General features: G+C 39.5%; 2 protein-coding genes across 4 annotated transcripts in view; one reads left to right on the forward strand and one right to left on the reverse strand.

The window, feature by feature from the left end:
* rwdd3 (RWD domain containing 3) overlaps positions 1-3,482 on the forward strand; it is a 9,522-nt gene extending 6,040 nt beyond the window's left edge. The window contains exons 2-5 of one of the 2 annotated variants that reach the window (XM_015057454.1): positions 1,645-1,877; positions 1,949-2,179; positions 2,926-3,044; positions 3,149-3,482. In XM_015057454.1, coding sequence (XP_014912940.1) covers positions 1,645-1,877; positions 1,949-2,179; positions 2,926-3,044; positions 3,149-3,263 — 698 coding nt within the window. In that variant the 3' untranslated portion in view covers positions 3,264-3,482. The remainder of the gene's footprint in view (positions 1-1,644; positions 1,878-1,948; positions 2,180-2,925; positions 3,045-3,148) is intronic. The other variant, XM_015057455.1, reaches the window with a different exon arrangement.
* Positions 3,483-7,330: 3,848 nt separating this feature from the next.
* bnc1 (basonuclin zinc finger protein 1) lies at positions 7,331-25,220 on the reverse strand. 2 transcript variants are annotated; one of them, XM_015057452.1, is made up of 5 exons: positions 24,824-25,220; positions 18,770-18,872; positions 16,662-16,897; positions 11,375-13,458; positions 7,331-9,448 (listed from the first exon to the last, which is right to left on the reverse strand). In XM_015057452.1, the coding sequence occupies exons 1-5, from the start codon at positions 24,836-24,838 to the stop codon at positions 8,653-8,655; spliced, it is 3,234 nt and encodes a 1,077-aa protein (XP_014912938.1). In that variant the 5' UTR covers positions 24,839-25,220; the 3' UTR covers positions 7,331-8,652. The 2 variants fall into 2 exon arrangements, with proteins under 2 accessions (XP_014912938.1, XP_014912939.1); XM_015057453.1 differs by lacking the exon at positions 24,824-25,220 and adding an exon at positions 22,606-23,532.
* Positions 25,221-26,442: the final 1,222 nt, after the last annotated feature.

The raw sequence follows: 26,442 nt of genomic DNA on the forward strand, positions 1-26,442 counted from the left end.
CGGTGCATGCTGGGATAGTTGTCAGAACGCTGGTTTGTTAATAAAGTTTGACTGATCCATCTACCTACCCACCATCTAGAATCAGGTCATCTGTAGGTCATTTAGCACCACGTTCTCCACGAACATGCTATGCACGAACGGAGAAGGGTGACCATCGTCCGGCCACGCCCCGGCCCAGTCGCGGAAGGCTCTCCTCGCAGACCGGAGTCGGACTGTTTTGATATTCCCTGTAGTGCAGCTCCATCTAGTGGATGCATAACTTAACTCCAGCCTCTACTGCAGCGTCTATTCTATGCGCCTTATAATGCGGTGCGCCTTATATATGAAAAAGTTTTAAAATAGGCCATTCATTGAAGGTGCGCCTTATAATCCGGTGCGCCTTATAGTGCAGAAAATACGGTACCTTGAATTGAAGTCTCCATGCAACAATGGCAAATATGACGTCATTTTGACTAGTCAGAATGTAATTATTAGAGATAGAGAAATAGGTATTTTGTCTAGTTAGAGACAAATATAGTTGGAGATTTCTTAATTTAACTCTTGTCATAAACCAATTTGAAATATCTGGAACGTAAGGGCGATAAAACCAAAGTTATGTTAAAACGGCCTGCCGTACTGTCGGTGGTTGCTTCGTTCAGGTTGATGTTGCTACTGCAAACTCGGGTGTGCCTTTCACGTCACACCCGAAAGGCAGAATCAGCACGAGCCATGAGTTGAAAGTGCTAATAACTTGAGAAGATTGTAGAAGAGGGAAAAATGTGGGTTGGCAAACGGCTATTTGCAAAAGAAGCTGACGATATAATTTTTAAATAATATTTGTTGAAATACAAGAAATGAAAGGGACATACTTAGAAATATTTATTTTGGAACACTATGTGCCCTACTAACAGAAGTGTAAATAATAGTTAATTACGTGTTCATTACATTTATGTAGGAGTCATACCAGCCTCTACAACATCTAGTGTGGTAGATTAAATGGTAATGAAAAAAAAAAAAAACAGCTTATAAAAGGATTGTTCACATTTTTATCAAAAATGCTAACTTTTTTTTTTTTTTTCCAAAAATTCAAAGTAACTAAACAGTTTGGCGGTTGACAAAAAGCCAAACCGCCAACTTCCAGTTACCGCCAATGGGTGACTACTGTTCCAACATTATATTCTTTTAAAAATATTAAAATATCAACAAAAATTATATTCCATGATACCTTCCATAACCTTAAATCATTATCTGACTCAAAGATTGCATACTAATAGCATTTATTATAATGCTCATATGGGAGCATTATAATAAATGCTCCCACACAATCCATTGATTATTCTGGAGCATTATAATAAATGCTCCCATATGAGCATTTATTATAATCTAAAAGTATCTGCTGCTCCCGTTTGTCTACAATAATTGCAATAAATTGTTGCATGTATGTTAACTTTTGAGCTGTTTTCAATTGTTCATTTCATCTTCTCTCCACAGCTGTTATATTGAAAAGCAAAGCTGATGTTCTGTGTATTTTTTGTGTTGTATTTTTTGTTTCCTCTTTTACTCGGTTAAAAAGAGGCTTTTAATCTCAATGAATGTTTATTTTGATAAAATAAAGGTTAAATAAAAAAAATAGAATCCAAATCTGACAGCCTTGTCTTTTTGTAGCACAGGATGGGCTGGTGGTCCAGCTCAACTGCACTGGTGGGAGAGGCGGGAAGCTGAATGTGAGTGCAGTGTTCCATCTAGAACCCAGCTACCCTTCCTGTCCTCCTCATATTTCTATCTCCTCCACCGGCCTGTCTAAGATTCAGTGTCACAACATCAGGCAGAAGCTGATGGCTCGAGCTGCAGAACTTCCCCTAGAACCAATGCTGCTCCAGCTGGTGGAATACTTGCAGGTAAAGGCTCATAAAAATAAATAATATCTGAATGTTTTTAGCGATGGTGTCCAGATGTATTGTGGTCACAGCAGGAATGTGTGGAACAGACAGAGGACCAGACAGGAGAACAGGACGGGACAGGGGAAGAGAAAGACAACCAGCAGGAGTGGACTGCGGTTCTGCTGCTTGACCACATCAGATCTCAAAACCGATATATCAGACTCCTGGAGCGCTGGAGCCAGCAGCTGCAGCTCACCTGTAGACTTTTACTAGGACACAATCCATTGATTATTCTGCTGGGGGAAAGACCCAACATCAAGGTACATGTGTTTTTTTTCCTGAATCGACTTTAAATGTAGACTGACCATGCCAGGGGGAGAAAATTAAACTTATGCTTTGAATTTCTGAAGGAATTCTAGATCATTTGAGTAGCCAGGTGCTGATATTCAGCATTTTGAAGTGAGACCCTTTCTAAAAGAGCCAAAGTGTTGAGAGATTGCAGATCTGGAGCTGTGTGAGCAGTAAGGCCTACTTACTGCTCACACAGTAACAATTGTTTTCTAACAACTGTTATTAGAAAAGGTAGTAAATAATTTAGGGAAACCTGGGTGGAAAAAAAACAAAACATAAAGTTATTAGCCGGGTACTGAGCTGAGTCAGCCGGTTAAATAATGTGGTTCATGTTGGTACTGTTGTGGGGAGAAAAAAAACAAGTATGGCTTCTTTAGAATAGCTGAGAGAGAAATAAAATTTGGGAGAAGTCCCAAAGAAATATTTGTAAAGTTTCATCTGAACAAAGAAAAAGTGTCTCAAACAATGTCCTTCAAAGAATACAGACAAAAGTAGAGATGTCTATGACAGCACCATGTTTGAAGAAGATCATGTCAAGGAAGGCAGTGAAGTGCTGAACTACAGAATCTGAGAACTGGAAGTTTTTAATATATTAAATGATCTTAAAAACTAATCTGCAGATGAGGCAGAAAAAAAAATATTTTTGTACTCGTTTAAAGGTGACATCTTTTCCCCCATGTCAGTATCCACTCTGACTGTAAAAACTTTTCTTCAGGAGTTTTGTCACCGTTTAAGGACTGTTAAGGTAGATGTGGACTCTTCAGGTAAGAAATGCAAAGAGAGGATGATGAAAGTTCTTGCAGAGACCCCATATTCCTCCCTCTGTCAACATAGGTATGCATCATAAACCTGCAACAGAGAAATTCAGACATTTTGGGACTCTGTGTTGGATGTCTCAGTAATATTTACACTTCTCTCATGGCCTTCCTTTCTCTCAGCCTCCAGGGATTTGTAGTGAAGGACTACAAGTCACTATCAGAGCTGACTGCTGTCTTTGAGGAGCTGAACCTGGCTGAGCTTTACCAACAGATGCTGCCTACATTAAGCGGCTAGGAGAAGAACTGTCATATCTGCTCCTTATGTCTGTTTATATTGGATTCATAGACCTACATCTAATATTTGCTTTGTATTTAAGCTGTTCATTTTGTATCAATAAATTTGTATTGCTTTAAACTTCTGTCCTACCTTTTGTCCTGCTTATGTGGTCTCTGTTACATTCAAAGACATTATCATTAAATTGGAATTAGAACATCCCTGCTCTTCAAACCTCTATCATTTTGAATGTGTTCTGTCTGATACTGTAGAAGTTAGAATTGTTGTCTGAGTGTTATTGAAACGCCCAGTAGATTTACCTTCACAAGTGGAGTTTTATATAATTATAAAAAAGTTCATTAGAAATAGCCTTGAGCTCATTTCAAATGCAATGGACATGAAAAGAAAGGACTGGTCCTTGGTGGGTTACAAGTCTGGGTTTGGTGATTGCCAAGAGAATGGTACTTGTCTGACTGCATTGTGCCAAGTGTAACGTTTAGTGGAGGGAGGATTATGGTGTGTGGTTGTTTTTCAGGAGCTGGGCTTGGCCCATTAGTTCCAGTGAAAGGAACTCTGAACGTTTCAGCATACCAAGACATTTTGGACAATTCCATGCTCCCAACTTTGTGGGAACAGTTTGGAGCTGACCCCTTCCTCTTCCAACATGACTGTGCACCACAGCACAAAGCAAAGTCCATAAAGTCATGGATGGAGAGTCTGGTGTGAATTAACTTGACTGCCTGCACAGAGTCATGACCTCAACCCAATAGAACACATTTGGGATGAATTACAGTGGAGACTAAGAGTCAGGCCTTCTCGTCCAACATCAGTATGTGACCTCACAAATGTACTTCTGGAAGAATGGTCAAAAATCCCCATAGACTCCTAAACCTTATTCACAACCTTCCCAGAAGAGTCGAAGCTGTTCTAGATGGAACGGGTGAACCAACGTCATATTGAACCACATGGATTAGAATGAGATGTCACTTAAACTCATATGTGAGTCAAGACAGGTGAGCAAATACTTTTGGCAATGTAGTGTATCTGTCCCATACATATTATATCTTAAGGTACCCATATTATTAAGATCTAGTGTGAAAACTGCTGTTGGTGAACCATGTTCACTGTGTGAAAAGGCTATACTCCTGAACTCAGCTGTATGTCTCTATCCTATTTCATATGAACTTTCTGTTCAGGTAAAACCAGTAGTGCCAAAAAAATCTTTTTTTTTTTTCTTTTTTTTTACAAGAGTTCTGTCATATTTCATATATTCCTTTTGTCTTATTTTGCTTGAATTGTTTTATTTTCCTTTCATGTCTATTTTTTTTTTTTCAAAACTTTCTTGTTAAAGCTGTTTTTATATTGTTACACTGCTGGTGGAAATTTCATTTCCCAGTTGAAATGTCCTTAGGGATTAATTGAGTTCTATCTAACCTAATCTAAGTTGTTCCACCCAGGAATGGTTAGGGGAAGTCGAGCCAGTGGTGGAGTCATTTTATGTGTCTGGTGTTACTGCAATTTGTCAGCACTAGAGGGAGTAGTAATACTATTTGTCCAGCTCCATCTAATCGTGGTTCAGTTGTATGAGGGGGAAACAGAAAACAGTTTTTGAACTGTTTATCAAGGTGAATGCACCTGTATCATCATATACAAGATCAATTTGACCTTCACTTATATATACATATATTTATATATATATTATTTCAGCTGACTGGAGTTGAAGAGAAGTGAATGGAAAACCACAGAAGTGCAGCGGGGGAGCAGAAAAACTGCAAGAAAAAAGACTAACTGGCCTCTAAGTGAATAACAACAAAATATGCCAAAATAGCCCACATGTTTGCCATCATAAGTCCAACTGTGACACCTGAACTGCCTGGAGCTTAACCCACTCAAGACTGGGGAGATAATGGTGTACTTCTGGAGAAAACCCCAGAGGATAGAGAAGAATGGTCCTTTACCACCCTCAACAATACTGTGAGGATTCTTTAAGGGTCCTTAGAACCTGCCACAGGAGCTGCTGCATCTTCTGCACAGCCATCTTTCAGTCAGTCCAGTGTTTGTCCATCACTGTGTGGTTTGACTCATCCACAGAACAGGACAGGTCACCAGGGCTGAGCTTCCCTCCACCCAGGACTTGTTCAGGTCAAGGATCAGGAAATGTGCACCTATTATCTTTGCAGACCCCACACATCCTGGACCCTATAGGACCTGCCAGGCAGAACAGACCAAACTAAGCAGGCAGACAGTATTAATAACAAGGAAAACTCCTACTTTAATCTGCCTGTGGATTTTGAAATTAATAACTGCACTGCTGATCTTTTTCTTGGGACTGTGTGTCACTGTAAGAATAGAAATAAAAACTGTTATGCTATTATAGGGAAATACCTGTAAATAAAATGAACATTTCAAATATTTGAAAAACTAAGAGTTTTTATGCACAGAAAAGAATTAATGCATCCAACAAAATATTTTCATATTTTGTTGGATAAGACAACAACAATAAGACTATTTCTGTAATATACCTCTTTACTCACAGTTTCTACAAGTGAGTAAAGAGGTTCCTTTTAATCCAGATACAGCAGCTCAGAGGAGGAAGTGAGTGCTCCACCTTTAGAGATCATGTTGCTTCTCTGTTGAATAATGTCGCCTACATACAGCGAACCAGAGGGACTGAAATAATACATAGTGCTGTCTCTGAGTGGTACTAGATTTCTGCCACTTGTCAGAACGGGTTTTTTTTTTTGTTCTAAAGTGATAAAGAACAGCTTTGCTGTTATACTAATGTACAGTAAATGTGCTAGGTAGGTTGAATTGTTGAGTTATGCAAGGCTTTCAGCTCTCTATAATGGTACAATACTCAGGAATGTTGTGTAACAGATTTGTTCCCCCTGCCTTTCAATGTGGACCCATAGATACTTTCACTGTCACTGGTCCATTTGCATCCATGCACTTTAACCTTCCCTTGCAGTATTGCAGTGATTAATTCACCTCTTCAGTAAAGAGAGTTAGTGAGAGTTTTTGTCTCTTTTTTTCAGACTTTTTGATTATATTAAGCGTGCTATTTTTCACCAGTTCAAATTTGAAACTGGGAATTCTGTTTTAGCCTTTGCATGTTTTTTGCCTAATAAAAAGAATCCAACCCTTACACAATGGATATTCTAGTTCTGGAACATAAAATAAACAACAAAGTCATGTTTTGATGCTGCTTAAGTTAGTTGTGTGTGAGCAATAAAATGATTTTACATCTGCCTTACCTGGGCTGCTGGTGAAGCTCAGAAGGTGTCAGTCATATTGAACATCACAACCTCGTCTTGTTCCTGTCAGTCAGGAAGGCTGTAAAAATGTCCTGAACTGCCCTGTTCCCTGGTTTATAATTTAATCTTCAATTATAGAAACAAAAAATATATATTTTTGATTTTTTTTAAGGGTAAAACAATACTCTATGAACAACAGTGCAAATTTCAAAGTGATGTTAAAAAATAAAACCTATGGGGCCCTGAATGGTGTAACAGCAGGGCGGTGTCTGTTTATCCGGGGTTTCAATCAGTTGTAGTTTTTCCCTTTCTCTTTGCTTGTTTTCTAATTGCTGTCAATATTAGCATCTAATGCCACAAAATAATATGTTTATCATTATTGTTATAATCTGTTGATTTCAAATAGACAGGAAAATGTATTTGTTTACCAGCATTTTGTTAGTACAATATCTAGAAGCAGGACATGGACATTGAAATGTTTCTTTTCACCTGAAGTTCTATTGAAACTTTAGGGTCAATTTTTCTTGAAATAGCCAAATAAATGAGACTTGACTGCTGACTGGCTGTTGTTTGGTGTCCTAAGGCATCATGCTGCTGCTTTTCTAGTTTCTAGTTGTTTAACCAAATGATTAGTTGACCAAATGATTGTGGAAAAGTTTAACAGAAACATAAGTCATATGAAACTATTAATAAGAGGAGCGCTTTTAATTTTGTCAAACAGTATGTTTTAAATGTGTGTGTTTGAGTGTTTGACGTGTGTGAATGCATGCCTGTCAGCATGTGGGTAGTGGTGTGTTTGATTTTAGGATCTTATGAATAAAAAAATAAAGTGAGTCCTCCAAACATATGGCTCTTTATTTAACTGCAAACAAATATTATGACAATAAATCAAAAGAAATATCTATTAACAATCAACAGTTGTTGCTCTCTCATTTTTTAAACAAATCAATGTAAAGAAAAGAATAGCTTCTCAATCTAACCTGTTGAATTTAAATACAAAATACAAACATTTGTGATACAGAGCAAAACTGCTGAACTACCAGAACAACACACGTTCTTGTTTTTTGTTCAAAAAGGAACAGTCATGAAATGTTCCTATTTAATACAGTAAATGTTTGACTTCCTTGAGAGAGTTTACTCCATTCAGAGAATATACAGTTCAATAACAATTTTGTTCAACCGTTCTGTTATTTATAGTGTAAGTGGGGTCAATAATGACTGCTATTTTCCCCGTATTTATTATCAGTGTTTGACTCATTCACAGTACATGCTTCCAGGTTCCAGACCAGCGCCTGGCTGTGGGTTTTACACTCAGTCATCTTCCTCCGAAACACAAACAATATGAGAGCAACAGCTCTGCTAACAACAGCCCCGAGATCACATTTCTTTACAAGCAAGCCACAGAAACTGAGAAGGTTTTTAAGTCTTCAGCAATTTTTCTAGATTTTTTTTCTCTCTCAATTTTATTGTTCCACAGTCACACTTTACCGCTGTTCATCATAAAGTAAATAAACTTTTGCATTTCCTCAGGCCCTTAGTGACCCTGCTGAGCCCCTTTAATACTGCATATCCCTTAGAAAACAGAAACGGGATGTTGCACACTTCTGAGAAGGGAAGAGAATCTTTGGTCAATATTGGCAGCATAAAACAGAACTGGAAAGATCAATCAGAGAATAGTAAATATGTTCACACTCACAACACTAGAACTTTTAAATAATGGTGCTTACTGAAGTAATTTTCTGATAAATTAAGCGCCATAAATAAATCCATAATATTCAGCTTCAGCTTCCTGATTCCGCCATCACAGGGAGAACAAAAGGGAAAATGTTTCTGTGGTCTGAATTGGAACATCAGGGTTAAAGAAAACAGAACAAGATCAGTTCCACTTTACAACAGGACGACATACATTAATGTAGACGATTCTTTACACACACACTGATTGTACTTTAATGAGTAAACACTGACAGGAATGTCGTTTCGTTTTACACAACACATGAATTTCTAACTGTATATTCTTTTTGCTTGATTTTTCCTTTTTTTCCAAACATACAGTATTTTGGTGGATTGTGATCATATTTAAAAAGTGCTATTTAGTAAGTCTTCACTCTGCTCCCTCTCCCCCCAACATGTGCTTGCTGCCATTTGAACCCAGATCTTTATTCGTGTTCGGCGGTGGCCCCTGAGGTAACACAAAGGTTCTTGTGCAGGTTTGGGTTCTGACTGTGTCTGTTTCTGCTCCGTACAGAGGAGAAGGACGTGTCGCATCCTGGGACCTTACACTTGTGAAGCAGTCGCAGATGGACTGTCTTGTAATGAGCGCGGAATGTTCCTTTGTTGCTGTACACCTTTTGGCAGACATGGCATGTGATGGGAGACCCCCCCCCTTGATGTCTGTTTTGCCCGCTCCTGCTACAGCCTGTGTTCCTGTGTCTCCCCACCGCCCCCTCCTCACCCTCTGGCCTCCTCACACCCAGCCCATCACAGCTTTCATCACTGTCCTCTATGGGGAGGACCTCCTCATCCTCTTCCCCTGCCTCTTCATCGCTCTCAGCTTCATCTGAGTCCCAGGAAGACTGAGCGCTGCTGCTGCCACAAGGTAGGACAGAGGTTGAGGTGCTCAGGTCAAGGATCGTCCCATCATTCCCATTTCCACCTCCGTCTGCTTCTCCTAATCCCTCCAACTCTTGTAGGGGGGATGTCTCAGCACTTCTAAGTGCAGCAGGCGCCTTACTCATAGGAAACACCAGTCCCATGTGGTTGTGTCCTCGGAAGATGACTGAGGTCTGACTGGTTGGGTCTCGGTGCAGCGCGTCTTTGTCCTGCTGGTTTTGACCGGGCTCCAGGCCTTCAGAGTCTCTGTCTCTCCAGTGTGATGGGGAGTAGGGGGAGGCAGCTGTGCTGGGGGAGTCTTTGGTCAGCAGCTTATGATGTAGGTTCAGATTCGCACTGTGTCTGTAGAAGAAGAAATAAACGTTTTTATGGTGTTTCTGTATCAGCTGGAGAATATTTCCTTACTAAACCCTGTGCAGATGAAGCAGAACTGTAGTTCTTTAGTTTAGTTCTTTTCCCTGCAGTGATGGGTGAGAGGCAGGATACACCCTGGACTTATCACTTTTTATTGTTGTAGATTAATAACTGTTTCACATATTATATAAGTATGACATAGTTAAACTGACCACCAGATGAAAAAAAACAATTCAATATATGTAATATCAATGTGGCATAATATTTTTCTTTTATTTGCACATCTATAGTCATAGTGAATATACTAGAATATGTATTCTAATGGGTTCTGCACAGTGGTGCAGTTGGTAGCACTGCTGCCTTGTAGGAAGAAGGTCCTGGGTTCATTTCCCAGCGTGGGGTCTTTATGGATGGAGTTTGCATGTTCTCCCTGAGCATGTGTGGATTCTCTGTGAGTACTCCAGCTTCCTCCCACAGTCCAAAACATGACTGTCATATTAACTGGCCTACCTAAATTCTCTTTAGACGTGTGTGTGCATGATTGTTTGTCTTGTCTGTCTCTGTGTTGCCCTGTGATGGACGGGTGACCTGTCCTTCAACCTCTGGAGATAGGCACCAGCTCCCCTCGTGACCCCTCTGGGGATAATCATGTAAGATAATGGATGGATGGATGGATGGATGGATGGATGGATGGATGGATGGATGGATGGATGGATGTGTTCTAATGAGGCTTGTCTGTCAGATTAAGTGTATTTCTTTTAATAACTTTTTAGCAGATATTAGACATACATTTTCTTAAGCCCACATAAGTTTTAAAAATGTTTTTTATTGGTCTGATGTATTACTCTAATCTTAATGTGGTGTTTTACTAGGCTGAAAGCAGAAAACAAATATAGATCCATATGTGAGAAATTAATATTTATTATTTTTTTCTATTGTTTATTTAATGAATTGAGTGACTGAAATAAATGAACTTTTCGGTCATTTTCTGGTTTACTGAAAATGAAACCAGAAAATGATTTAATTTTCAGTAAAATGAAATCATTTTACTGCAAATCATTGCAGACCTGGGGTTACGGTTAGGGTCAGGACCTCCAAGTACATCCAGTCATGTGCAAGGCAATATTTTCAGAGTGTAGAGTTTTCTTAGGCCCCTTCAGATTGCACTGTCAATCCACAATTGACTCGTTCTTTATGGCTCCTAAGCAGGTAAAGGTGTTAATACAAAACAGTAGGTGGGGTGAAGCTAACCCGCCACAGTTACCCCTCTAATGAAGTTTGGAGCATAATATCAGTCTTAATGTCCAGGAGAGGAGCTGCCTCTTCTTCATGTTCTTAGTGAACATGAGGAAATAATTGTGTTTTGTGGAACATTTGGTCAGTCATTTCTTTGAAATATGTGTGTGTCCCCTTTGGTGTGCCTCTGTGCTTTATTGTTCTTGTGCAATGAGGACAGGCTGCTTATGCTGTGACATCACTTTCTATATACAATTGTATTTTTCAATGATCAACTAATCATCATCACAGCTGATGATTAGCTTTACGTATCAGAAACTAGAATTTGCTGTTTTAAGTTTAACTGTTCAGCTGCCTCTTCCTGAGATTAGCTAATCTTTAGTAAAGATACATATGTTGTATAAAATGAACTTTTGTCATTATTATGTAATTTTGAAAATATTTCTGCGGCACTTAATCTTTTCACCTACTGTTGGGAATTGGAAGGAAACTGTAGACCACAGAGCCAAACAATATAATGTCATGCAATGCATTAAAAATACACAAATCCTATGCCTACCAGCAAGAAATACTGTTGTTTGAACACAAGAACATGGAAAAAACTAAATGAGGATCCCAAAACTGAACCCATTTGAATTCTTTTGTTAGAAGGCTAAGAAAAACATACAGCTACTTTACCTGTCTCGGCTTCTTCGGGACGGGAAGGCAGCATTGCAGCCATCCACTGTGCACATGTGCATCTCCTTCAAGTGGATGTTTTGGTAGTGGATCTTGACACTATATGGGTTTTTAAAGGTCTTACTGCAGATCTCACAGTGGTGTGGAAGGTTAGCATCAGGTTCCAGGTGAGACAGTCCTGAGATCCCATAATCTTCTTCACATCTATCAAGCCCTTCCTTTTCATCCAACAGGAGACCACCGCCATTGGTCAGCCTGTGCCCAGATTCATCCCATTTATGCTCTGGGATCTTGTCGGCTATATGCAATGAATCTGAATGTTCCATGTCAGTTCTATCTTCAGTGCAAGTGGATTCCTTACCAGCTGAGATTTTGTAGCTAGCCATGGGCCTCTTTTCCAATGGGGATGGTGAAACAGTGATAACGCTCGCTTCTTTTTGCCCAGGACTGTCATGTTCATCATTCCTTTCAATTGAGTTTCCAGCAAAGGTTTGGTCTATCAGATGCTTGCTACCATCCCTTTCCTTTTCTTTATCCATGTAATCTTCTCTTGCCTCTTCAGATTTTTCATTGCAAATATGCTCTCCTTCATGGTTACCCTCAAAGTCATCCTTTTCCCTACATCTCAGAGGAACCTCCTCATCAGAGAGGCTTCCTTTATCCATCTCCTCATCCTGCTCTATTACCTCCTTCTCTATTTTTATTGGCATACTTGACTTCCGTGATTTTTTCTTTGGTATAGGATCTGTCATACAAGGTTCCGGTACTGTGATGGGTTTGACAGTTACAGAAGACGATAAAATTGGAAGAGAAGGTAGTGTCCCTGGGGTGTTAGCAAGTTCTGCTGGGGTTACCAGGCTTCGGTAAAAAGGCAAGACTGGCTGCACTGTTTTCAAGTTAGGGAAAAGGATGCCAGTTTGGCCCATGCTGGAGAAAGAACTACTGTGGAGCTTAGGAGCAGTGTCCACATGGCTCACCATGTAGCTGGGAGCAGACTTATGGCTTTCCGAGGAAGAGATGGAAATTGTATTGCTATATTCAGCTCTCTTTTCTCCTTGTGAACTTTCATCAGCAGACAAGTTTCCTCGTAAATCTTTGTCTCTGTTGTTCCGATTCATGGGCATGTGTAGCCGGGGGTTTGGGTTAGCGCTGTGCCGATTGCGACTGCGCAGCGAGCTGAAGACCATGTTGCAGCCCTCAATGGTACACTTGTGTTTAATCTTCAGATGAACTGCATTGTAATGAATTTTCAGAGTGCCTTTGTCATAAAATGTTTTCTCACAAGCATTGCAAAACACACGCCCTTTTTTCAGAGAGCCTCCACCCCCCGATGTCCCTCCAGTGCCGCTTCCATTCCTGTCCAGAGAGCGCAGCTTCCCCTCAGGAGACATCTGAGGGACATCAGAGGTCATAGATGGCGTGCATGGCGTGGATGAGCCATCTGAGTAGTTGTCACTGGTGGAGAAGTCTTCTGCTTCCGTCTTTGCTGTTGTGGAGTGTGTGTCCATTGTTCTTTCACCGGTTTGGTCCAAATCAGAAGCATATGAGATGGAGCTTGAACCTAGCAGGCTGCTCTCTGAAGGATGTGAGAGATGGAGGGGGTTGTCCCTGCCAATACTGTCTCTCACTTCATCTTTTCTCTGAAGCTGCTGCTCAACTGAAGCACAACATGGCTGCTGCTGGTGCTGTTGATGCTGTTGGTGCTGCTGGTGCTGATGTTGCATTGCCCCTGGTGGTGAGCCTAAGAAAGGTGCAGGCACAGAGCCTAACAGCTGGAATGGAAGCATGAAGGCCATGCTATTGATGAAGTTCTCAAAGTGGTGCATGCTGTTGCCACTAATCTTTTCAACTTTAGTTGCGGAGAGACTGGGAGTGGAGCGAGGAGTGTTCCGCTCAATGAAGGTGCGAATGTCTGAGTTTGTGCGGGTGCTGGGAACCAAGACCGCCTGCCCCTCCTTGTCCTGTAAAGCCATAAGCTCCACTATAGACTTGGTTTCACCAAAACGCAGAAACTGCTGCAGAGTAGCAATCTCCTCCTCAAAGGTCATGATGGCCCACCGGTCCAACACTTTACCAGCAACATCCTGCAGACAGAGCAGAAAAACGAGGTACAGGAAATGTGAGGATGTTATCATGACATAGATTGAATGAGAAAGTAAAAGGGGAGAGAGCAATTTCATCAGCAGCATTAAAACTGTATGTTGAGTTGCTCATACATATTCACAGAGCAGCTTGTATGACACACCTTATAAAACAGATTGGCAGCAAGGCTGAAAGGAAGGAATCAGAACAAGTGTGAATAGAAGTAAGTGGTGCACAACCCTGAGAGCCCTCATCACACAGCCTGCTTCATGTTCGTTGTCTTCATTTAGTTCTTCATATTTACCTGCTCTGAATCTGCAAGAAGTGCAAACCACCTCACTGGCACATACACTCTCCAAAGTCCATGCAAAACTAAAACTGTGCATACCATGTCTCACACACATTCTACTGCATGGAGTGTCAGACACAGTCTCAGTGATCTAGCAGGTCAGGCCAGCATTAATCACATGTGACTCTGAGAGGCTTTGATAGTGAAGAGCAGCTTCATGCTGTAACCAGGATTAATATTTTATCACACAGCATTCGTTGGGTGTCTGTCGAGGATTCGGACTCTACATTTGCTATTAAATAAGCGAACATAAATGAAATGCAGCCCAGCTTGAATTCTTGATGATGCACAAATTGAAGTGAGATCTTGTGCTGTCACAGAGCCTGCAGGCTGGCTCTTGGTTGGCTTGGCATCAGCTTCACTCAAATTCTGGAGCAAAAGACATAATATTTACAAATCTATCTACTCAGTATGGAGACTTGTCTGAAGTGAGGATAGCATAGCAATAAACAGGCAGTGCCATATTTCAGAGGTCGAGGGAGTTGTTGCAACCAGTGGCTACATTTCATCTCCAAAGGTTTTCCACCTCCCCCGCCTCCCATCCCTGTTTATCAGGAAGATTTCAGTCTCATGTGCTGCCTGGCCTCATGCTGCTCATTGATGCTTCTCAGGTGTCAGACAAACCATATTATCTATCCAGTCCATCTGGAAATTATTTGTACTTTAAGCAGAAAATGTATTTTCTTAATTTCTCCCTCATTAAATACTCTAAACTGCATGAACTGCATGAGTGTTATAGTTTTTCCTAGGTGAACTTAAACTTTGCTCCACCAGACTACACCAAAGAAGAAATAAAGAAAAACAATGTTCTTATAATGATAATTTGGCCATTTAAGAAATTTTTAGCTTTGAAAGGAGACCTGCAGACTAGTTTTTGGAAATGTGGATGACACAATACACAAGCCAAATTTCTTGTGCATTATTTATTAATGTACTATTTATATTTTTTATTGGAGCTGAAATAATTCTCAACTAATTTAGTAATCGATCAAAAGTTAACTGGAGGATAAAGACACAACGAGAACAGAACAACACACACAGATTATATATATATATATATATATATATATATATATATATATATATATATATATAAACTTTAGTTTCACTAGTTTCAAATTCTGTTTAAAAAATTTTCTACAATCTGAAATGATACTGACCAGATCAGTGTATAACTGATATCACTGTAATAACATTAAGTCAAGCAGGAAGATTTGAGCTTTTCATGTTGATGTCAAAAGGATTTTAGCTGCAGATGCTTCCTTTGCAAAAAATGATCAAATCTTCACTAAAAGAATGCTGTCGTTTTGTTTTAAGCTATAAAAATATATATCTTCTCATTTAGAAAAATGATGGAAATGTTTCTTTATTTGCATCTTAATAGAATAGAATAGAAGATACTTTACTGATCCCCAAGGGGAAATTACATATTAGTTGACAAGGTACTCCATCCAAGGTGTTAAATATTAATAATACAAATATGAACATACAAGAGAAAGTTTATAAAAAGATAAATATACCTAAGAGTGATGTAAGTAATTCAATAAATAAATGACAAGCATGCACATGCAAATATGTTAATCTATAAATAAATATTTCTAATATTGTATGAAGAAGTGGTTAAATGAAAAATCTGCAGAATGTCATTTTTTAAAATCTGATTAATCACCAGAGTAATTGATTACTAAAATCATTGGTGCAGCCCTAGATTTTATATTATCATATGTTTTTAGAATCACAACATACATAAACCCAAACAGATCACTTAAGGTTTTCTAGTTGTACCAAATGTCACAAAAACACATTGTTCTGTTGTCAAGTTAAATATAGTAAATTGTACATGAAAACCAGCTGAAGACAAGATTTTTAACAGAACAAATAGCAGCAAGTTGATCCAGCTAATCAGAGCAAACCTCAGTGGGAACATGACATCTGTCTGTCTGAATTCATCTGAGAATAAGCCATTCATTTATTCCCAATGGTGTCATTTTGACTGATTTTTCATCTCAACTGAAAAATATCTCAGAGCCTCTCCATCTCCACACAGCCATCCCGGTCTGCAGACCCTCCAGAGACAACCTGAGGCCGAGAGCTCCTCCCATCCTTTCTGGTTGCTAACCTGAATACGGCTAACACCTCCAGGACTGCAAAATTTTAACAACACATATCTGTTTCTGGTTCAACAGTCTTGAGAATGGAACGCAATAATTATCCAACATTTTCAGTTTTCTAAAAGTCTCTCTTCACCAGCGGCCTGGTCTGCTACGGACATCAAAAGATTTAAAAGAAAAAAAAAAAAGAAAATGCGCTCCATCAAATACACAGCATTATATTACAGTTAGTAGCCAGTCATTTAATAACTAGGGATGATTAATTAATTGATTTTTCAGGGGAAAACTCAATTAAACTGAAAACATGTACAAGCTTTGTGAGCTTGGAGAACGTGGAACAGGAAGCACTGAATCTCTTCTCTTGTTTGGTGTGCAGCGAATGTAGAAATGTTTACACAGATTATTGCTCAGGGTCATTTCAAATGAACTGAATTGACTATAAGAATGTGAATACGAACTCTGGCTCCTGCTTCTTATCTCGTTGTTATTGTGCTCCTGTTAATGAGACGCTGTGTGAGTTACGCAGCGTCTCACTGCTGTGTTCAGCCCAGCTTTAACCAGTTCAAATTATTTTAATGGAGAGGAAACCAAATGTAATCCACACCAATTAAAGGCTGTGAAAAATTAATTTTCAACATATTAACAGTCGCAGCTAAAATCCATCTGACCTCTTTAAAACTGAAACATTATTGGACGGACAGACTGAATGAATCAAGTTCCAGATTCCATGAAGGGGTTGTCTCACCTGGAGCACATATCCTCTGATGTAGTCCTGCAGTGTCCAGTCCAATGCGTTGAGGATCTGGATGACCTCCTCCTGTTTGAGGACAGAGAAAAGGCGGTCCAGGAGGATTTTGAGCCGGATTGGGATGGCTTGGGTGCCATACAGCATCAAGCTGCAGATATCAAACACTACGTTGGAATGCACAATCTCCACCTGGCTGCTCTGGAACATATGGTGCACCTTCAGCTTGCTCAAGGCTGGAAAAAATGGACCAGATTTTATTAGATTAGACTGGATGAAATAGTTCTGCAATAAATACTATCATCAAATAAAAGTAAAGCGAGACAGAGAGTACATTTTAAGTCTGGAGGCTGGAAATCATACCAAAACATAAACAGTCAAAGAAAAAATAAATTAACTGAAATAGAGGGACGGACTAAAGGTACACATTAAATTTCTACTTTGCTACTGAATAACTAAGGATGTTTGTTGCATAATTTCCGAACCCCAGTGAAAGACAAACATTGCTAACATGACAACATTAAAGAAATGATAATACAGTTTGTTAACATGAAAAACTGCATGTTTAAAAGCTGCAGTTTTTAAATTTAGTGATTTGCATCTCTGTACAAATGAACAAAGCTCCAACATCCTCTACAGTCTACTGTGTGAAACAAGACGGGGCAACTGGGACTGATTTTCCCGTTTTTTTAGTAATGATTTTTTTGTGATTATGTTAACAAAAACACACAATTTCATTATAAAATTGTGATTTTTATTTTCTTTTACAGTAATATATATATTTGATAAAGTATGTAGAAATCATTCTTTATATGGACAAAAAGCAAAAAGAAAACAGAAATCGCTCTGGACAAAACAAAGTGTAGCACAAGGGGCTGGTTTTTACCAGGGTTAGAAGGTCTTAATTGTCTGAAAGTAACAACCACTTCTAAATGGACTTTATTTAATTGTGTCCACAAAATTAAAGAATTTTACACCAGCATGAAAACATTTTGTTGTTGCTGTTTATTGTTGATTTGAATGGCAGATCAGGTCGTCTCCTGCTTTTAGTCGTTTTGACTTCATGTGATTCTGAACAGCACCAAACAGGTTCAGGAAAAAAAGACAAGGAATGACAGAACTGTACTTAGACTGCTGGTCATTTTATTTATTTATATTTTATGCACTAAATCAAACTATAACTGATCCCTCATAACAAACTCATCTAACTGATTACATCATCACATCCTGTTTATGACAGTCCAGAAATACTACAGAAGTCCATCTAACATTTAGGTTGATTGAAAGCTGATACTTGGATGCTCTCATCAAGATAAAAGATCTTAGTAGAAAAATAATCCATCCATGTCCATCATGTCTCTCTGTACACTGCTCTGCTCTGAGCTCACTGTAAATGCTAAACAACACATCTCATCCATTCTCATCAACAACCCAGATAGATTTTTTAATTTTTTCATAATATTTTTATATTCAGGCTGTTTGAACCTTAAACTTATTAATTTCATAATCCTTTATGGTTGGTGAGTTCTGTAGAGTAATTTTTAAAAAGTACAGCAACATTCATATGGTTCTATCCAGCATCTAATGAGATTACTTCACATAATATTAGCACAGTATAAGTTTGGGTTGTTACATGTTACACATAAAATCCCACAAATACTTCTCATAAGCCCAAAAATGATCAGTTCTGATGTAGTGGAAACTGTGGCTGAACAGTCAAAACAACAAAAGATACTTTAAAAAGAAAAATGCATGAACAGAAACAAACCCATGCTTCTACCAACGTTTACTGTCATTTTGTTTACTTTCCAATTCTTGCTCAGAGTCATTAACTAAATTATCTACAGTTCTACATCAGCATTACATTAAATGTTATATTGTCTTCTCAAAAAGTTTCTCCTTTCATTCATGTTGGGTTTATGGTGAATGTTTGTACCTGCTGCTGATGTGTTAAGTAAGTCATTCAAGCTGATGGCATGAGTGAAAAATCAAACAGTGCCATTCATCTGCCACTTTAAAAGAAGAATAGATCTGAAAATTAAACCAAACTCTATAAATTAGAAGTATATTGAATGTGTTCTGGTGGGAGAACTTGCTCCAGCTCTTACCATGTGCTACCCAGCCATGCTTGCAGTTATCACACTGCCTCCTCTTCAGCTTCCCAGGCTTAAAGCTGTCACAGTTACAGTTTACCAAGGTGCAGCAGATTGCCTGTAAATTATAACAAGGACAACAACTTAAAAAGGGTGATATACAAAATCAGTACGTTACTTCTGTCTAAAAACTTCATTATTGCTTTTATGTTGGTATTTTCATTGATTTAAAATGAGTCCAGAAGGCACACAAATAAAGATGGAGGAATAAAAGATGACAGTGGTCCTTTCCTGCTTTTCCTATGAAATGTGCGTGTGTGCGACAGTAGAGGTTCTCACTCCATCTACAAAGTGATATGTAAGTGACAGATTGCCAAAGAACATAAATGCTTCAGGTCATTTGGTTTCCTGTTGTGGGTCACTCATTTCTTAGTTTTCTGAGAACGGAAGAAGACTTGTTTCAGGTTCACTGCAGGACCTGCCGTCTCTGCAGCAACAAGCAGACACCAGACCCCTGGATATGCAAACATACATGCAGAGCATTCTGACTTTCAACCTTTCTACCAACCTGTTTTATGGTTAATGCTGAAATTTCAGGAAGTTATTTCAGACAAGCTATGCAGACAGAACTGAAACAAACGGAAATAAAAGTGATGTATGTGCATAACAACAATGAGGCCATTGTGTAGCTGGACCAATGCAAACAACTTTTCCAGAATTGAATTCTAATAAAATAATAATAAAAATAAAACATGTTTTATTTTTTGCATTAAAAAAATATTCCAGACCAGTAACAGAGATAGAATCATCATATTTGCGATCAAAGCTGCTTATCTTAGTGGTTCATGCTGCAAACCTTGGGATGGCTGTACTCCAGCACCTCTCTCCCTCTGCATCTATAATAGATGATCAGTTGAGTTTAGTATACATGAGCAGAATGCTTAGCTCCTTGCTGGATCTCTCTTGCCAGGCAGAGAAGGAGTAAAGTGTGGGTGATGGGTAGCGAGCCGCCCCCTCCTCATTTAGTCAGTCACTTGGTTGTGTGATTGAAGACGGGCTTGCTTTGTAATCTGGAAGCACATGATTTCACCTTGCACCAACCTCTCATCATTAGTGCGAATAAAACTGACCAGGGATGAAGTTGGTGGCAGCTGCCTGGCCTTGATACACCACCAGTAACCTTCGGTCGTCAGATGTCTGCTGGCGTTGCTGTTTTCACCATCACTTTCTGCATCAGGCCTGGAAAGCCGAGGTTCCTCAGCCCAACTGCTGAGGTGTAAAAACACCTTTTCTCATCTCACAGAGCCTTAATCCCATCATTACAGAGTGTCCAGACCTAACACAGCCCAATTAGACTAATCCTGTCCCTCTGTGGCTGCACACACACATCTCAATCAGGTGCTCTGCACTCTCACACGCACCCACATGCACACACGCACACACACACACACACACACACACACACACACACACCCCTACACACACACACACACACACCTACACACACACACACACACACACACACACCTACACACACACACACACAGACAAATTATAATTCAGTGTGCTTGCAGTTGTTTTGTCTTAATTAGTGATTCATTTCATGAGTTCCTGAGAGGAAGACTAAGAAGGAGAAAGAGAAGATGAAGACAGGGATGATGTATGGCAGCCAGTGCCCTGCCCCGTCTCTTTCTTTTTGCCATTGTCACAACAAAGCCGTAGCTGTTCGTATGCATCAATGAAGCCAATGACAAGAAGACTAATTGCACAAAATGATGCAGGTCCTTCAGCACTCTCAAAGCCAAAGCTAACATGGTGCAGTGTTCTTTACATCACTGATATACATCAGATCCCCCCTCTTTCCTCTCCCACACTCCCATTCACCTTGATCACTTTAAACATGTCTGATTAACAGTACTACCAATCACTGACATGTCTACAGGTTGTTTAACAAGCGACAATCAGTGATGGCAGAAAATCTGTGATGAATGAGGGAAAAGCCACAGCAGTGCAGAACTGGGCCAAGTATCACTGTTAGGCACAAGTAGAGTTGATAAATCCTAGTCCATGCAATATCCTAGTGTGTGTACCACCTATTTCTGTCTACAACTTGTATGTGTGTGTGTGTGTGCGCGCGTGTGTGTGTGCATGTGTGTGTGCATGTAGACACTGAGAAGTGTTCAGACTGAAATCCTGTTTAAGACGTGGAGAAATAAAACGGCATTTTGTCAGTACTTGTTCTGTGTTTCATGCTATGTGGAGTCACGGCCTTGACCTTAATGAACGTCTTTTTCTCCATAGTTTTTTGAGGTAAAATAAGTTACGCAGTATTGGTCGATTTTACTCCAAAGGCTTAAAATTATCTTTTTATCTAAGATGAAAAAGTATCCAGAATTTTTCTGCCTATTTGCTGCTAATCTTAAAGTTTTTGGTGGTTGTGTCTTTGTTGCAGGCAAAAGCTTCCTTTCTGAGAGACTGCACACAGGTCATGATGTGTAGGACAGATGGCCGGGTGATTAAAAACTAGTGTCGAAGGTGGAAAAGGCAGGGATGGCATAAAAAGTCCTGGTGTATTCATGACCCACCCCTGGCTGCATGTGTCTATTAAAACCACTGTAAGCAGCTTTAGAGAGCAAAGTGAGGTAAACAGAGAGCGCTGGTGAACGACAGGAACTCGTTGGCCTAATGTGGTGGAAAGCTAATCAATTAGCAGCAGCTTCACACCTTTGTCTCTGTGGGGAAACACAGGTGATGAGGCCAAAGAAAAAAATGATCCCAGAGCAACAGTTCAGAGGAACAGGGATTCTGACACAGCCACACACATTTACTGCCAATATAGATTGGCAGTATAATTGCCAATAGTGGCAATTAAACACGCAACAGAAAAATCTAATTACATTTTAAAAATAGGTTTTGATATTTTATACAGCTGCATATTTTGGTATAAAACATGGAACTTAATATAAAGTTCTAGATATTTTTACATATTTCTACTATACATAACACATAGTTATAACTGACTACTTGTGAAGGAGACAGCAACCTGACAAATTACAAACCCAAACTGGTTTGAGTGATGATATAAAACGTTCATTTCTAAAGCATGTTGAGGGTGTTATGTGTTAGACAGTTAATCCAAGTCCTGTTAAAAAGGCTGTATCAAATATCAATTATGTTTTTATATTTAAATAATAATCTGTTTAAATTTTTACATTTTAGTCAAATTTAAAATGTCATTTAAATCACATACAAGTCATCATATTATGATCTTGTGAAGAAAATGTCTATTTTTTCTGCCTCTGCATAAAAACTAATTATATAATAAAAAAAAAGAAAAAAAAGAAACAATACTTTCAGAAACATTATTACCGTCCTTTAAATGAGACGTGGAACTTGCCACCAGGAATTTACAGTATTGAAATGTAAAGTGCAGCTGAAGTCAAATTGTATTTTGTTCTACTTTTGTCACAGTTAGGATGCCGTAATAAAAACCCGCTGCTTCACTGCAACCGTTTTAATTTATATACATAAAAAGTCATTCAGCCTGTCTGTCTCTGATTTACATAACAACTACATTAAAAAATGAGGAAAGAAAAGCCGTCTAATACTGTGATGGTAGCCAAAAAGATAAAAAAGGAAAAGAAAGAGAAGAAGACAAAACCAGTGAAAGCATGGGCAGCAGCAAGTAGTGACAGGCTGCATTTATGCCTGTTAAGAGTCCATACAGCCTAAAGACAGCGTGAAAAACTCATTATTTCAAACTCATCCTGCAGTCAATCACAAGCCGACACACACAAATCAATCTCTACATGTTCCACAACCAAAACAGACAAAACACAGCACAGGTTTACCTGAAGATCCATGAGGAAAACGCTGGCCTCTGTACAGAAACTAGTTTGAAGGAGACAAAATGTGAGCGTGAGGATGGAGGAAGCAAGCCAAAGTTTGGATGGCTCGCTGGTGTTGGTTGCTTGCCGTTAGGAACGCGGAGGGAGTGTTTGGCTCAGAGAGAGAGTAAATGAGGGGAACATGTTAGTACACTGAGTCTGATAGAGTTTGGCTTCCAGCTACGCTCTGATTAATATCAGATCTCCCCCTCTCCGCGCCTGCCTCTTGACAATCTTGTCACATCTGGCTGACAAATCCTTACAAGCCTTTTGGTGGCAGCGTAGAGCATATGCAACGAATGGACACGCACGCACACACACCTACACACACAAGGACACACAAGCACACAGTGTGGAGCTTAGTGTGTGGGTTTTGGGGGTGTTACAAAGTTAGTCTGGGGCCAGCAGGAGCAGACCACAGCTCAAGGAGACGCTCAAGGGGGTAAAGGCTGGAGCAAATATGCTCCCAGCCCCCCCACCACCCCACACAGACGAAACATCACAAAGCTAATGTAGCTGATGAAGTTCACACTGACATCGGCCACTTCGCTCATTCACACCAACAGAACCTACATAAGCAAGAATCATCTCCATCTGAATGAACAAGGGCTGCAAGTTTGAGTCCTTCTCTAGTTATCTCTCTTTTATGGCTTGTGTGTAAGCCATAAAAGAGTACAGCAGAAGAGAAGACTCATTCTCATAAAACAGTGATATTAAAAATAGTAAATAAAAGCTGGAAAGAGTGAGATCACAGCAGGAATAAAAGATGGGAGGCACCTGTAGCAATATTTCACACACATATAAAGATTGTGTGAACTGGAGCAAAATTAAAGTTTCACTCATCAAAGTGGAAAAGCCAGCCTTGGGACCAGAGTGGATTTTGCTTTGCTTGTGTTTTTATGATTTTGGAGGTCAAAGGGATATCACAGAAATTCTGTAAAATAATAAGTATTCCTTCACTGTCATCAGGCATGTTGAAAATAATGTAAAGAAAAAATATATTATCTTTATGACATTTCTAAACAAAATGTTTTAAAAATGAAGCACATCTGGAATTGAAATTATAATACTTTAAATTTGTAATTGAAGAATTAAGTGTTTTGGGAGAAGTCAAAGAAAGAATATTTTATTTTAAGTGATCATTCATACCTTTTTTTTTCAAAAATCTTTGTTCTGATATGCACTAATCTGACAGCAAACGTACATGCATATAAGCAGTGTCTCACTATGACGCAGATAACTCAGAGATGTTGTATCATGTCTGCATTCAAACATTTTAAACACATTCCAACAGGCTGCGCTCAGTGGCCAGGAGGCAACAGGAGGTCAAGAGCCTCTGCTTCCCCAACTGCAGGCTGACTGAGAGACGATCCGGAGAATAACAACCAGACCCAGGTAACAAGTCTGTGTGTTACACTCCTCAGATTCCTTTTCAACAGTAAGTCTGTAAACACCGACCTGAACTGGTGCTAACCATAGAACATTGCCATACTCCCCTACTAAAGAAATACATAACTACAAAATCATGTATTACACATTTAGTGAATGAATGAATGAATGAATGGAAAATACAGAGCAGAGTGAGTAGATTAAATTTAGTCAGAGACAAAAAAAAGAATATTATTGTCCTGCTTCTTTCTGTCATCTTTGGTTATTTCATAGTTTTTTCAACAAAATGTCGGCAAGCTGAACATAATCTGCACATAACTACTCATCTTATTTTTTTTATGTCTCTTTCTGGTATCTACAATTTTACAAGAGTAAGAGCATCTGCCACAGAAAGAATTGAACATTTTTAAAGATTTTAAAAATAAAGTCCCCAAAGTGAGCTGCATCAATTAGATACTTCCTTCTTTTTATTCTTTTCTAGTTAGAGAAGTCCCAATTAAGCTGCTCATTTTAAGGAAGCATTTGATATTTGATAAGTTGGCATAAGAACAAGTTTTTAATAAGATTCTTTGTAAAGAACCAAAACTGAGTCCCAACACTGATGTCAAAATAATGTGCAGTTGAACCCCCTCAGGGTCGCTGACAGATATAAAATCATCTGATACAAAATGTCCAGATTTTTCCTGACACCATTCCAGTTTTAATCTCAAGCAAATCCTGATCATGTGTGCAGGCATATTGAGAGGCGCCAGAACTGACAGAAAGTGGAAATGAAAAGCAGTTTGTCTCTTACCTCGGCCATTGTCATTTAGTGGGATGTTTCCAAGGATACGGAGGAGTTTGCCATTCTCTGAGAGTTCCACAAAACAACTACCTCCAACTCTCCTGTCCGCACAAGTACGAAAGCAAAAGAGCTATTACTCCCAGCAGCGTCTCCTTCAGCAACAGACACACACTCTCCCTTCTTCTCTCATAAGAACATACACACCCTCACGCACGCACGCATACACACACTCATACACAGCCACATGCGCTTGCCCAAAAGAAAGAAAAAAGTCACTATGCTTTATTCTGGAAGCACAGATGCACATGTGCTGTCTCTGCGTTTCGCCCCTAATGTTGCAGTGGACTCCCACTAAACTACTCGAGATGTTTTGCATGTGTGTGTGTGTGCGCATGTGTGCGTGTGTGTGTGTGTATGTTGAAACTGGGCACAGGGGATTGGAATGAGATCCTCCCACTCAGCATTCTCACCTCAGGAGCTGCCTGCTCCCTCCCTAGCCTACACAGAATACACACAAAACTGTACACGCACAGAGGTGTGTGTGTCCTTTCACGCGCGCAGACTCAGACATGTCTACCCCCTCCAAGTCACAGGGCAGTCCCCTCACAGCTGGCTGGAAGAGGGCATGACACTCATCTTTCACAGAGATTTGATCAAAAGGAATCACAAAGGCTAGAGGCTCTCCTAATGCAGCCAGGGGAGACCCCCCCCCCAAACCCCCTCCCTTGCCCCCTCTCTCTGAGTAATGCCCTAAATCAACGCTGCCCCTCTTGATGCACAGAGCCCAGTGTGTGTGCCTGCGTTCACCTTAACACAGCTCTGTGAAGAGCCTCCGTAACAAGTTGTGCCTTGTGCCGTCAGGAATGTGTAGGTGTCTGTGCTGAGCATTTTTAAGCAAGAGGGGGACTTCACCCATCACACACACTCCATCTCTTATCTTTAAGAAAATGTGTACTAAGCTCAGGAGCAGCCCAGTCTGCTTTTGGAACTGGGAAATGATGTTGTCATAAATTGTCATGTATAACCAAAAGATTTCACCAACTGTTAGCAAATCAAAGAAAAAGTTTAACAATAAAAACCAACAGACAAAAAAAAACAACTGATTAAAAAAAATCTTAATACATTTTCATATATAAAAAACTACAGTATCCATGGTAACAATTTGATTTTCTGTTTGGTGGGCTATAGTGAATGATTGTGGAACATGTTACAGAGCACGTTCATAAATGATGACATTCTAGCTGCATGTTTGTCACATAACCAAACTGTAATAATAGTATAATTATCTGAATTAATATATAATTCAATACTGTATCATTATTCCTCCTCAAATAAAAGAGGGGGCTTGCGTGTTCTCGTTTATGTTACCTATTCAGGACCTTTTTGATATCTTCTCTAATCTTCTACAGACCGATGGGCCTTGTGGAGGCCAGAGCCTGGTCCGAATGTGGTGGACCCTTTGATAAATTGAAGTTTTAGCACATCGTTCAAGAACTTGACTTTATTGACTTGACAATTCAAACTGCAGAGTTCATGGTCAACCATAAACACTAAAGGATTAAGACGGTTTCTTCTTGGTTCACTTTTGTTCTTACTGAATGCTCTGCAGTGACCAGTACAGGAAACTG

Source organism: Poecilia latipinna, unplaced genomic scaffold (genome assembly GCF_001443285.1).
Source record: "Poecilia latipinna isolate Pla-1442-1.1 unplaced genomic scaffold, P_latipinna-1.0 Scaffold1464, whole genome shotgun sequence".
Classification (NCBI taxonomy): Eukaryota; Metazoa; Chordata; class Actinopteri; order Cyprinodontiformes; family Poeciliidae; genus Poecilia; species Poecilia latipinna.